Source organism: Theobroma umbraticum, unplaced genomic scaffold, assembly GCF_002168275.2.
Source record: "Theobroma umbraticum cultivar Fairchild unplaced genomic scaffold, ASM216827v3 scaffold_30.0, whole genome shotgun sequence".
Taxonomy (NCBI): domain Eukaryota; kingdom Viridiplantae; phylum Streptophyta; class Magnoliopsida; order Malvales; family Malvaceae; genus Theobroma; species Theobroma umbraticum.
In genome coordinates, this window is record NW_018397254.1 from 7,196,880 (window position 1) to 7,209,699 (window position 12,820).

Here is a 12,820-nt window from a genome sequence, read left to right on the forward strand (position 1 = left end):
AACCAATAATAATATAATTTGTGATATATCATAATTAATGATAATATGACATTAATTGAACATGATAACATAATTATATGACAATTTTTACGATTCATATCAATACTATATCAATACATGTAGATATAAAATGAAAAATGTCATTTTTACAAATGATAATTAATCAATCATTAGTTACAATGACTTATTTAATTAAAAAAAAGAGTTTAATTGAACTCAACAAAAGAATAAGGGTTTATTTGAATATTCTTAAATAGTTTAGGAACTTATTTGAATATTATGCTTTATTAATATTTATGGTCAAATGAATGAATTATACATAAATTTTTAATTTTTTAAAATAATAATTATATTTAAAATATAAATATTTTTAAAATATGATATTAATTTTATATAAATAAAAATAATTATATATAAAAGATCATTAATATTTGAATTATATATATTTAAAATTTTGTAATATTAATTAATAATTGTTCAATCTTAATAGAATTTTAAAATATTTTTTTGATGAAACTTATTCAATACAATTACAATTTATATTTACAGGTTGAATAAAAAATATTGTAATAAAATACACTCAATGTAATTATCTTTACAAAATAGATAAATATTATTAATATTAATAATAAAAATTTGAAAACAAAAAATTGAAACCTTTTTATTAATGTTAATCATAAAAATTTCAAAATAAAAATTTTAAAAATAATTAACAAATATGATCATTTTCATCAATTAAACTTATGAAATATAAATATTTATATATTCTGTATTTATATATATTATTATTAATTATCAAGTGCATTGCATGTAAATATTTGAATAATTATTATATATAAAATTTATTTTTTATTTTTTTTTATAATTGGGAGAGAGGAGATTCGAACTCTACTCTTTTAAATAAGGAAATAATACACTAATCAATGAGTAAAATGTTCGAATGCAATTATTATATATAAAATATAAATATTCATAAAGTATAAAATTTTTTGAATAAAAGATAATTATATATAAAAAATTAATTTTTTAATTACATATAATTAAAAACTTATAATATTAATCTATAAATTATTCACACTAGTAAATTTTTAATGAAGGCATTCAATTCAACTTGAATTATTATTTACAAAGTAGATAAATTGGGTGTCCCACTTCTACATGGGTGAAAAAAATATTTCTTGTTTAAATACTTGGGAGAAAAGATTTGCAGTAGACTGAGTTCATGGAAAGCTTACGCCCTGTCGTTTGCAAGTGGACTCACATTGGTGAAGTTGGTGCTCTCAATGGTTCCGTGTCATGCCATGCAAACAATTTCTCTTCCTGAAAGAACATGCAAAAAGATTGAGAAGCTATGTCACAACTTTCTTTGGAGTGGTGATAGTACTACCCATAAAATTTATTGGATGAAATGGCAAAACATTTGTCGCCCCGAAGATGACTTAGGATTGGGTATGCGCTGCATGAGAAAGATGAATAACACTTTTTAACTAAACGCTTATTGGAACTTAAGTCTCCCACTACCAAAAAACATACTTTTTTCGATGAAATTTTTTATTAAAAAAAGTTAAAATTTCGTTGAAAATATATTTTTTCAACGGATTTTCAATAAAAAAATTAGTTAAAAATTTCGTCAGTAAAAACATCGTTGAAAATACTTTTCATTGAAAATTCGTCGAAAATTTTCAACGAAAAATTCTGTCTAAAAATTTCGTCGAAAAAAGTGCATAATCCATTCATTGTGTTAAAGCAATTTTATTGAAAATTTTTAACGAAAATTTCATTAAAAATTCTTATGAAACGAAATTCCGTTAAAAATTTTCAATAAAAATTTCGTAGAATTCTATCAAAAATTCATTACACATAAAATTAAATATTTTTATATAAATAAAATTATACATACATATATATTAAATAATTTAATATAAAAAATTATACGTTTTATAAACATATACTAAATATACCAACTTGCCATCATAAGCAAAGACTATCAATTGTTATAAACAAAGACTATCAATTGTAAACTTTGTTTTATAAACAAAGACTATCAATTGTTACCAAATGTAAAGAATCCGCAAGATCTCTCCACATGCCAGAGCCCACTGTTCAGAATACTCATTCCAGAGCCCACGGTTCAGAATACTCATTCGACAAAAAAAATTAAACAAATAAATGCCACTGTTTCACAAAAAAAAAAGTTATTTTCCAATTAAAAATGACATATTTGTAGACATCGTAAATAAAATAAAAAAAATAAATAAATTAAATCAAAATTAAAAAAGTGTTACCGACGGAAGAGAGAGGGAGGATTTGGGTGCGTCGCTGGAGTAAGAGAGAGAGGGAGAAAAAGGTGTCGCCGGTTGGAGTTTAGAGTTTTTGGAGAGGTACCGTCAGTTGGGATTCGGGTTTCTTGGGATGTTGTTGCCGGTGAGAGGAAAGGGAGAGACGCCAGTAATAGGGAGGAAAAAGAAGGGCTGTCAGTGAGAGGAAAGGGAGAGACGCCAATAATAGGGAGGAAAAAGAAGGGTTATCGGTGAAAGGAGAGGGAGAGACGCCGGTAATAGGGAGGAAAAAGAAGGGCTGCCAACGTAGGAAAGAAGAAAGAAGGGAGAGGAAACAAGGAAGAAAAAGGAAAAGTAGAGAGAAGTTAGGAAAGGTACGGCTAGAGAGAGAAAGGAAAGGTGAAAATAAAGAAAAAAAAAGGATTTATACCAAGGTGTAATGATCTCTAAACGACGTCGTTTTGGAGGGGTGAGGGAAGAGCAAATTTAGGCTCAAATCACTTCACTTAGAGAGGGTTTAAAGCACCAAACGGTGCATTTTGAAAGAGATTTAGTGGGTTAGTGTGGATTATTTTTTTAATACATGTAATTATATATAGGATATTTAATATCTCATACATATATATATTAACTTATAAAGTTATACCATTTAAAATAAATAACATATTAATACATGTTTATATATAATTACATATATATATAATTTGGATACACATAACAAATTAATATATTTTAAATATATTATATTAATAAATTTATTATATATATCAGTTTTCTTATTTTCTTAATTTATACTAACTAATATTAGTACATATCTAATAAAGTATTATTAGTTTTTTTCAATATATTACTAGATTTTATCCACTATTTTAATAAAATTAAAAAAATTTATTACATTGTTTTTATAAACTTTTTAATTTTATAACATTAATGAATTTTGAGCAATTAATTTCTAATTTATGATTCAATAAAGTTTACAAAATATATAAAAAAATAAACAAAGAGAAATATATTTATATTTTTAATATTATAAATCTCAGTATGTATATATTTAATATTATTAATATATTACCTTAAAGGATTAATAAAATTTTTTTAAAATATTAATCTATTTAAAATAAAAAAAATAGTAATATCGATAGAATTGTCCAACAAAATATTCTATTAGAAAATTTTCATTGGTAATGGCTTATTCCAACTGAAAATTTCATTAAAAATTTAGCGAGTTTTAAATTTTTTTAGCTCCTAAACTTTCCGACGGATTTTCAACGGATTATTGTCCGTTGGAAAATTCCATTAAAAATCTGTCGAAAATTCTGTTAAAAAGTCTGATGGGAGTAAATTTTTTTGAAGTCTTAAATTTTCCGATGGATTTCCAAAGAATTATTTTTTGTTGGAAAATTCCAACAAAAATTCGTTGAAAATTCCATTGGAAAGTTTGACCGGAGTAATTTTTTTTTTGCATCAAAAAAAATTTCGATCGATTTCTAATTGAATTTTTCAATTAGAAAAATTTCGTTGAAAATCAGTCGAAAATCTGTTGAAAAAAATTAAAATAAATTTTCGTTAAAAATTTCCAATGAAATATTTTTCGCTGGAAAAAATCAGTTTTCTTGTAGTGTCCAAAACTGATGCTTTATGGTGGCAAGGCACAAATACAATTTGGGAATGACCTTAATCTTGGATAGTATACATAAAGCTGGGGCATCTGCTTTTTGGGTATCCAGTAATAAGGTTTGGATTAAATTTACAGTCAATATTCGGTGGGCTATTGGTGATGGAATAACAACGAGATTTTGGTTTGATAAATGGCTTTGTGATTACTCTTTAGCTTCAGCTACAATGACGATAAGGAAAATGGTGGAAGACACCAGCAGTGTTAGAGAATTCATTCTCCCAAATAGTGAATGGGATTTTACTTGTGTGGTTAATTTGCTATCAACAGAACAATTTAATCTTCTTGCTGAAACCCTTACTCTTACACCCATCTTAGAACCGGATAGGCGTTTTCTAGATACCTTCCTCTTCAGGTTTATCTATAGTATCTTCGGCATATGTCTCCATAATTAAGAGAGATGGCAGATGTGATCCATCATAATAGTAGCAGTTTATGGAATCTAGCTTGGAAATGGAATGGTCTAGAATGAATTCGTACATTCCTCTTTCTTTGCTTACAAACAAGCAACGGGTTCAAAGACATATTGCACGTGATCCAGCTTGCTCATTCGGTCGCTTGGATGCAGAATCAACGTTGCATGTGTTACGGCATTGCTCCTTAGTTACTTCACTCTGGGCCAAACTCCTACCATAGAATCGTCAAGGTAGATTCTTTGAATCTACTTTGTTACATTAACTGATTGTCTTTCAATTTGAACAGTACCAAAATTTTGGTAAATAATATACCATGGAATATTTTATTTGGAGGTCACTTGTTGGTTTGCTTGGAAGTGGAGGAATTCTTTCATATTCGAAGAAAAATGGCTTCCAATAGAAGGTCATCTACCTCTAATACGTAGCCGGGCGACAGACATACATACAGCCTGTACAACTAACATACTAAACAATAGTTCAGTTTCTTTGTCTAGCGAAAAGCAATTAATTGGATGGTAGATTCCCAATCCAAACTAGATCACTCTTAATGTTGATGGTGCATTCCGGACTTCAACAGATAAAGCAGCTGCTGAAAAGGTTATTCGGGATGCCCATGATAATTGGAAAGGCGACTTCTCCCTCAAACTTGGAAAATGTACGGCATACAATGAGAATTATGGGGTGTCTACAAAGGCTTTCTATTGGCGTGGGACTTGAGATTTAGTAAGGTTGATATGCAAGTTAACAATAAAATTCTTGTCCAAGCTATCAAGTCCACGGTGTCACGTCCCCGCTCTAACTCAGATTTACTTCAAGCTACTCATCATCATCTACGACGTCACTGGTCAATAGTTCCACGGCATGTTTATAGGGAAGGGAATAAAGCTGTAGATTTCATGACTAATAATGGTTTTGCAATTAAGGAGAAATTTGTAACCCACATTAGCGCTCCTAGGAATGTTAAAGATTTGTTGTTTCATGATGTCTTGGACTTTGCCTATCTCGCATTATAAGAATATAATAAAAGTTCTCCTTTAAAAAAAATTATGTATATGTATATATATATTTACAAGTCAAGATGAATCTTTTTAGTCTTAATAAAATAAAAAATATTTAAATTGATAATTTAGTGATATATTAAATAATATAAATGTTTTTATCAATCAAAAATTTCTTTAATATTCATATATAAATCCATAAATAAATTTTAGATAATAGAAAAAGTTTGCTAATCAGAATGCTTGTATAATATAAGAAAATTCCTTGGTCAAACTTCTGAGGTATAATTTAACGCACTAAAATTTGCCCGAGTATTAAAATAATACTAATGATTCGGACATGAAGTCGAATTGAGTAATAAAAAGGCAAGCTCTCGGCCAGGATTCGTTTTAGCCCAAATATCGATCAATGTATCAATGTAACACTCAGATATCTGCCACAGCCCAAATACTGAAAGGAAATTTTGGAACCCAAACCAATCCGACCCAAGTTATGTGCGTTTTGCTTTTGAAATTCTCTACCGTTAATTCAATTCAATTCTCTGGAAAAGAAAATGGTGATACCAACGACTAAAACCCTCCTTTTCAATCCAATACTTCAGTTGAAAACCCCTCTTGGATTTTGCCCAAAATTCGCATCAATCTCCGCTCGGTTGGACAATTCCCAGAAACAATTGAATCTCTCTGTTCTTAGATTCACTCTGGGTATACCTGGGTTGGACGAATCCTATTTACCTAGATGGATCGGGTACGGGTTCGGTTCCTTTCTCATTTTGAACCACTTGTTTGGATCCGACTCCGTCACCGCGGCGCAGCTGGTAATTTGCCTTCTCCATCCTTTTTGCAATTTTAAATTTGTTGATTTTAATTTCTCTCTCTCTCTCTTTTGGTGTAGAGGTCGGAGGGTTTAGGTATTTCATTGGCTGCGTTTTCCGTTACACTTCCTTACCTTGGTAAATTTCTCAAGGTAATAATTTTTATTATTCAAATTTTATGTTCAATTCTGAAATCAAGTTTAGAGTTAAAGTTTGTACGAACATGTTGCATAGGGTGCAACTCCAATAGATCCAGCGACTCTGCCTGAAGGCGCTGAGCAAATCTTTGTCATGTCACAAAATGTGTCGGTTGCTCAGAAGGAAGACTTGGCTTGGGCAACATATGTTTTATTGCGAAATACGAACACCACCTCCGTGGTAAAAATCCCACTGATAAAACTACTCTATTCTCTCTCTCTCTCTCTCTCTCTCTCGCGGGAATTTAAAGCTACTTTTCTTTTGAGTTTTTGACAATTTTGTGTATGCTGATTTTTCTATCTCAAATTTTGTAGTTGATATTAGCTCGAGGTGAATTATGTGTACGTGGATATTGGAATGTGCCAGATGGTGTACCAAAAGATAATGTACTGGATTGGTTTAAAAGTAACATAGAAGAAACTGGCCTGTCTGATTTGATGGACACCCTCTATTTTCCTCAAACTGGAGGTAAATAATATTGTTAGCCTTTGTTTTTGAAAGGCAAATAGTCTTTCGTGGCGGTCTGATATTTGAAGTAATGAATAATTAGCTTCTAAGAACGTCTTAAGACTAGGGACTGTATTGTTGATTTTTGTGGCTATGCCTGGTTTCGTGTTTCATTGGACCCACCAAGGCTAGGAAGCTTGCTGATAAAGTCTGTTGGTGCTGATAAACTTTGGTTCAAGTCCCATTGGCTGACCGAAACATTGTAACTGTTGCTCCCTCCTTCTCCCAAACTATCTTCAGGTGCTTACATAATGGAATGGGAAAATAACGTATTATGATCCTGACAGTTACCTTTTTTTGAAGTCAACATTTGTTTGATAGAAGTAGGGCATAATCTAGAAAACTTATAACAATAAATGGTGTCTGCGTGAGTGCTAAAATTTGAATGTTTGCTAATATATGAGAGCAACATTTTCCTTTTCAGTTATGGTTCTGTAAACTGTTCAGTCTGGGTCTAATATGAAGATTTATTCAGATGCTGAATTCTGGAAGATGCTTCCCCAGGGGACCCGTTCTGTCTTGGTACAGCCAGTGCTACTAGATCCAAACCTAAGCAACAATGAGATGGGAAGCATTGAAGGTTTTGTTCTGTTGGCTTCAAGCATGAGATATGCATATAGCGATAAAGATAGAGCCTGGATAAGAGCAGTTTCAAACAAACTTAGAAGTAAGAACTAAGAACACTTGTATATATTTAAAATGGATGTGAGGCTTACCTTCATTCTATTAATTTACTTTGCGTTGTCTTTGTGAATCTGTTTTCAACTTCTCATGGGTTTGTTTGCTACTGTCTATTCTTGGTGATCAAGCTTTTCTGTTTACTAATGGTATTAGCATTTGTGTTTCAGTTTTGACTTGATGATTGGCAAGTTGAATGCCTTAAAAAGTGCTAACCTTTTTTTATCTTTGTCAGCATGTCTTTTGCCTAGATAGTTAAAGCTTTTGTGGGCTCCTAGTCACCAATACATTTACTCGCTTTTGATGTAGTAAGAGTCTTCATTCACTAATTGCGATATCAAATTTGTTCATAGTACAAAGAATTCTCATTTTGGTCTGTATCTTCTAATTAAATGAATCCTAACCATATACCAAATGCCAGAAGGACAAAGAACTTGGCACTTTTATTACATTCTGTAAGCTGTAAATCTTACCTATACTGGAGCCCCTGCATCTAGGTACTGATAATTCATCTAAAAGTGCCAGATTATGTAGAAATGGAAATAGAGCTTGTCAAATTGTAGATTTATGTAGAGGCTTATGTCCTTTGACCTTTCCAATGTATATAGGAGAAATGTTATCTAGCCTAAAAAAATTGTCAAGTAGCAAATATAAGCTTCATTTGCAAGAAACTGAAATATACGTTGTATCCTTATCATTTAAAGATTTGTATGAATATCATTGAATCCAATAAAGTTGTATTGATCGGTAAGGTGATACAAGCAATAATAATTTGCAATACTCTTTGGTATTGGAACTGTAAATACATGGTTATTGTGCCAATGGAACTTTCTTGCTTGAAACTTAAGATTGTTTTTAACTCCATAACTAATGGTCATATCCTTTTTTTTTCTCTTCATATTTGACGGTTTCATTGGTTGAAGTTTACTGGTTTCTGTATGCAATCTGAAATTTAAGATAAGTTGGGCTAAGGTTTATGATGGCAAAGATACTTATTTATTCCTGACAGAGGTAAACATACTATTCATGAATTTAAGAAATTGAAAGAAACAGTTAATTTAAGAATAGAAAATCAGTTCTAAATCTCTTCCGAGGTTTTAGTACAAGGTATGAGTCGTGTCTCGATAAAGGTGGCTGGAGAAGGTACAAAACTGATTATAAAAATGAAGGATACATTACCGGAAAGGTATATTAAATTATTTTATGTTGAATCTTTCAATTGTGGAGCAGTATAGTTCCTGATCTATGAAGGGACATTGCTTTCTCAAAATTATGGTGTTTTTAAAGATGAAACAAATTTATGGAATTAAAATTGCTGTTTTATAGGTAGAATGACTTGGTGAAGGAACAAAAGTCATGTTGTTATTCCTGACCTTAGACTTCAAAGCAGTAAGATGGATCTGAGCATATGAGAATATTGGTGTGATATCTATATATAGTACCCTGACTAAACTGCTTTCATGCCTCAATTTTGAAGTCTCTTAAATATTTGATCAAATTACAACGATTTTGTCTCAAAGAAAGTAAATGCATAAATATTTTTGCTTTTGCTCCATTTTAATGCAATCTTCCTCTGTAGATGTCTCTGCTGGAAGAATGACATCTATTCCTTCTGAAAATATTGGTCTGCAGGATGAAAATGATTCTCCACTGGATTTTCCAAGATCTGAGTTATACTCCAAGGAAAAATGAAGAATAATGGGATCCTACAGAAATTTCTCCAGGCCATACACCAGATGCTGCCGAATTAGTAAAGACAACATCTGTAAGTTTACTTTTGTGATATGCTGAACAAGCTTGAAGAAAGATATGTATTTTTCAATCAGTTACCTTGAGTCGAACAACCTTTCTAATAGCCAAGAGTAGGCCTGGCATGAGGCACTGCACATCTGTGATAGCATGTTTGATGGTGTAAACCTGTGGCCAGCAGGGCAGCACTTGTGGATTAGAGTGGGAATGAGGAGACTATCCTAGCTAATACTGCTTAATAAAATCAATAACAAGGAAGAGACTGTTCCAGAGAGCATACCTCTCCTGGGCCAGAGAAGTAAACTGTTGTACTAGATGGAAGCCCAGGAAGGACCATGCTATGAACACGCACCCCATCTTCACCTATTAATTGGCCCCTTGCCTTACAAAGAGGGAAAAAATTGAAAAATGAGCCACCTTATCATTCTTGAATTCTAAAACAGGATTGAAAGTTTAACGTTTTATGTGCTTCTGTTGATTCTTTTTTGGACATCAATCTCATCAATGAAAATCTCTCTCCATCTCTCCATTTCTCTAGTTCTTCTAGTGTGAAACCAATCAGACAAACTCAGATAATAAATATGATGAAATTTCCTATGCTTTATTAGTAGCTCTTTATGGTAGTTAGCTCAAATATTAATTATATCTGACAAGGTAAATATCATGACTATAGTTTAAGGTTCTTTTTCTTCGTTTGTTCAGCTTTAACACCATAGTTCCAGTCTTTCCCTACTTTCTAATTGTCAGCACTGACATTGGAAAAGATAAAAAAATGGCGGCCAATTCTAATTTTGACACCACAATTGCTCTAACATCATTATTTGCATCTATGCTTACCAAGACATCTGTTGCAATGTCTTCTCTGTTGTAGATCTGACCAAGGTTAGACAGGTTGTTGGCAATCTGGACGGCATCGGGTGAGGGAAGATCCTGTCATCAATGACAAGTTTAGCATCTTCAACAGATCATTGACAAGGTATGGGTATCTTGCAGTTACATACTTTAGATAGTTATGAAAGTATACATTCAAAATTATGTATATATACTTTATTGCATCACACGTTTATTATAAGCCTGTTTACTTCATTTAAGTTTGGATAACTTCCATTACTACTGCATCTCATTCATTTATAATGAAATCTACAAAAAATATTAAACTTTAATATGGACTTATGTCTTACTGTTGCATGTGCTCTTGATTCAACAATTTCTACATTATTGTAGTGGAAGGAAGCTGAAATGGCAGCTTGCTGGAGGAGAATAGATCCTATGGACAGAGTTGGTGCAACTAGGCAACCCTGAAATATTTCATTAGAAACTAATTGCAGCAAGTTATTTGATAGAGATAAAAAATTGTCTAATAATAATAAGCACAATTGTTCAAAGTACAATAAAGTTTTTTAGAAATTATTGGACATCAAAATATATCTCACCCTGTCCTCACCATGCTGGCTTTCTCACAGAATGCAGATAATGCTGATATTGTGTCAAGCTTAATTCGAGGCACATAAACCACACTTTTCAGGCCAAATGCTGTTGCCTATGAGAAGTATAAAGCGTGGGGATCAGAAAAACTATGATCAGTTATTCAAGTATAACTTTTAGAATAATTGGTTTTTGGTGGTTACACAGAATATGGTTCATCCTGGCTTATTCACTGAGTCTATAGAAGTAGGTTGATAAAAGAATATATCTAGATGCGGAACCTGTTTAACATTGTCGTAAACTGCTGAAGGCTCAGTAAAATCAACAACAACTCCTGTCTCTTTGGACTGATAGAACCCAATGAAGACCAAAAGGTAAGGACTGATGAAGGTTAGTATATGAAATGAGAAGGATAGTGGTATGAGAATGTTACCTGAGATATCGAACCTAACACCATAGTGAGATCATTCATTATGGGGATCTCTAGAGGCTCTTCCATATCACACACCTGATTTAGAGAATGAAACCATTTCAAGTTGAATATATAGGCCGGAGACTATTTAGGGATAAAAGCGCATGAAGCAAGAAAGGAATGAATAACTTTAAACCTTTCCTATATCTTCTCCTATAAAATAGGAATCCACTGCCCCAGCAACCTCCATTCCTCTAGCTTTGGTCACAGCAACTACTGCAGCCCGTCCTATTTCCTTTGCTGCTCCATTGACAACAACCTGTTCCCCACATGAGGAAGAAAGACGTTTCTATATGAGCTGTTTGAGCGGACGAGTTTTCTATGAGGTTGTGAACCATTACCTTAATATTGCTTTGAGAAGGTTGCACCGAGCAAGTGAAGGAAGGTCTAACTCTGGCATTGCGAGGAAGTTGTTGGATAGCACAATGAAAATGGCAGCTCAGGGCCGCCATGGTTCAGTTCTTTCGCTGATAACGGCAAAGCTTCTTTGTCGAAAACCCTCTCTACTATACGTCACGCATACTTTTGTTACTGGGATAAGGTTTGTGTGGGTTTTGATAGGCCTTGTTTGGAGATAAATTCTATGACAGCGACATTCATGTCCGCTGTGAGCACGTGCAATTGGAGAATTGGGCAGCTAAGATGGGAGAATGCTAGTACTACTTAAGTAATTTTTTTCTTTTCCGTTTAACTTATTTAAGAATTAAAATCATGTTATTGGTTGGAGACATAAAATTTTCACTATTGCTTTGTGATTTATCAATAAATGGATATTGAATTGATGTGTCACAAAATCTTAAGTCGTCTCGACTACTTAATACGTGCAGTGTAGATTGATTATGTTCCAGGTTGTTTATATATATATATATTAAGATGAAAATTAAACATGGAAGCGGATTATACAGTCGAATTCCTCATCCAAATGTGTAAAACTTTATGATGATACCCTTTTAGCGAAATTTTTTTTTTTTTACTGAGACAAGTGGGGACATTGTTGTTAATAAGAAATAAACTCTCATTCCAAATGGGTAAATAACTTGAAAGACGTAAAATAAATGATCAAAGGACCATTATGTATGATTGAAAAATATATTGAGATTGATGGCCTAAATGACGCCATTCTTCGTGCTTTCAAAATACTTAATTTCTCACTAAACCGGCCGGAGATTTGCTTGCAAAAATGATGACGGGAAGTAGACTTCACTATTATAGATGTGTGACACTTCAAAATTTTTGCTTCGTTCCATAATCAGACTGATAATTGACTATATATATATATATATATATATATTCCAAACTAGGTCTTGACTCTGCAAGCAATTGATTGATTGCTAATGATTTCCAACTTACACACTCACATTTGCTTCGTACTTCATGAACTCTATAAAGCAAATCCACTTTTTGAAAGACCAATGGATTTTCATAGCTTTGATCTGCAGCGTCGTTATAACAAACTTTATAAACCATAAAGCCATTGATTAACAGACAAAATCTTCTTCTTAATCATACCTTAAGTCTTTTATGCGAGAAAGAAAAGAGTAATAAGGCAGTAGAATTATTAGACACAAGGAAAACTCAAGAATCCGTTAGAAATATATATATAAGGAA

The 12,820-nt window shown here is 32.2% G+C and overlaps 2 protein-coding genes across 7 annotated transcripts; one reads left to right on the top strand and one right to left on the bottom strand.

The window, feature by feature from the left end:
- Positions 1-5,754: 5,754 nt before the first annotated feature.
- On the top strand, positions 5,755-9,331 carry HCF208 (chaperone (DUF2930)). Of its 3 annotated transcripts, none has more exons than XM_021428732.2 (6): positions 5,755-6,186; positions 6,264-6,335; positions 6,418-6,561; positions 6,696-6,849; positions 7,364-7,555; positions 7,802-8,848. In XM_021428732.2, exons 1-6 carry the CDS (start codon positions 5,923-5,925, stop codon positions 7,819-7,821), a joined length of 846 nt encoding a protein of 281 aa, XP_021284407.1. In that variant the 5' UTR covers positions 5,755-5,922; the 3' UTR covers positions 7,822-8,848. The 3 variants fall into 3 exon arrangements, with proteins under 3 accessions (XP_021284407.1, XP_021284399.2, XP_089639671.1); XM_089783545.1 differs by lacking the exon at positions 7,802-8,848 and adding an exon at positions 9,199-9,331 and having other exon boundaries at positions 5,756-6,186; XM_021428724.2 differs by lacking the exon at positions 7,802-8,848 and having other exon boundaries at positions 7,364-7,566.
- On the bottom strand, positions 8,974-11,689 carry CRR1 (Dihydrodipicolinate reductase, bacterial/plant). 4 transcript variants are annotated; one of them, XM_021428748.2, is made up of 10 exons: positions 11,554-11,689; positions 11,349-11,471; positions 11,174-11,248; positions 11,022-11,087; positions 10,760-10,855; positions 10,497-10,613; positions 10,153-10,245; positions 9,596-9,697; positions 9,397-9,483; positions 8,974-9,305 (listed from the first exon to the last, which is right to left on the bottom strand). In XM_021428748.2, exons 1-10 carry the CDS (start codon positions 11,662-11,664, stop codon positions 9,273-9,275), a joined length of 903 nt encoding a protein of 300 aa, XP_021284423.1. In that variant the 5' UTR covers positions 11,665-11,689; the 3' UTR covers positions 8,974-9,272. The 4 variants fall into 4 exon arrangements, with proteins under 4 accessions (XP_021284423.1, XP_089639665.1, XP_021284430.1 ...); XM_089783539.1 differs by having other exon boundaries at positions 8,974-9,329; XM_021428755.2 differs by lacking the exon at positions 11,022-11,087.
- Between the last annotated feature and the right edge of the window lie 1,131 nt (positions 11,690-12,820).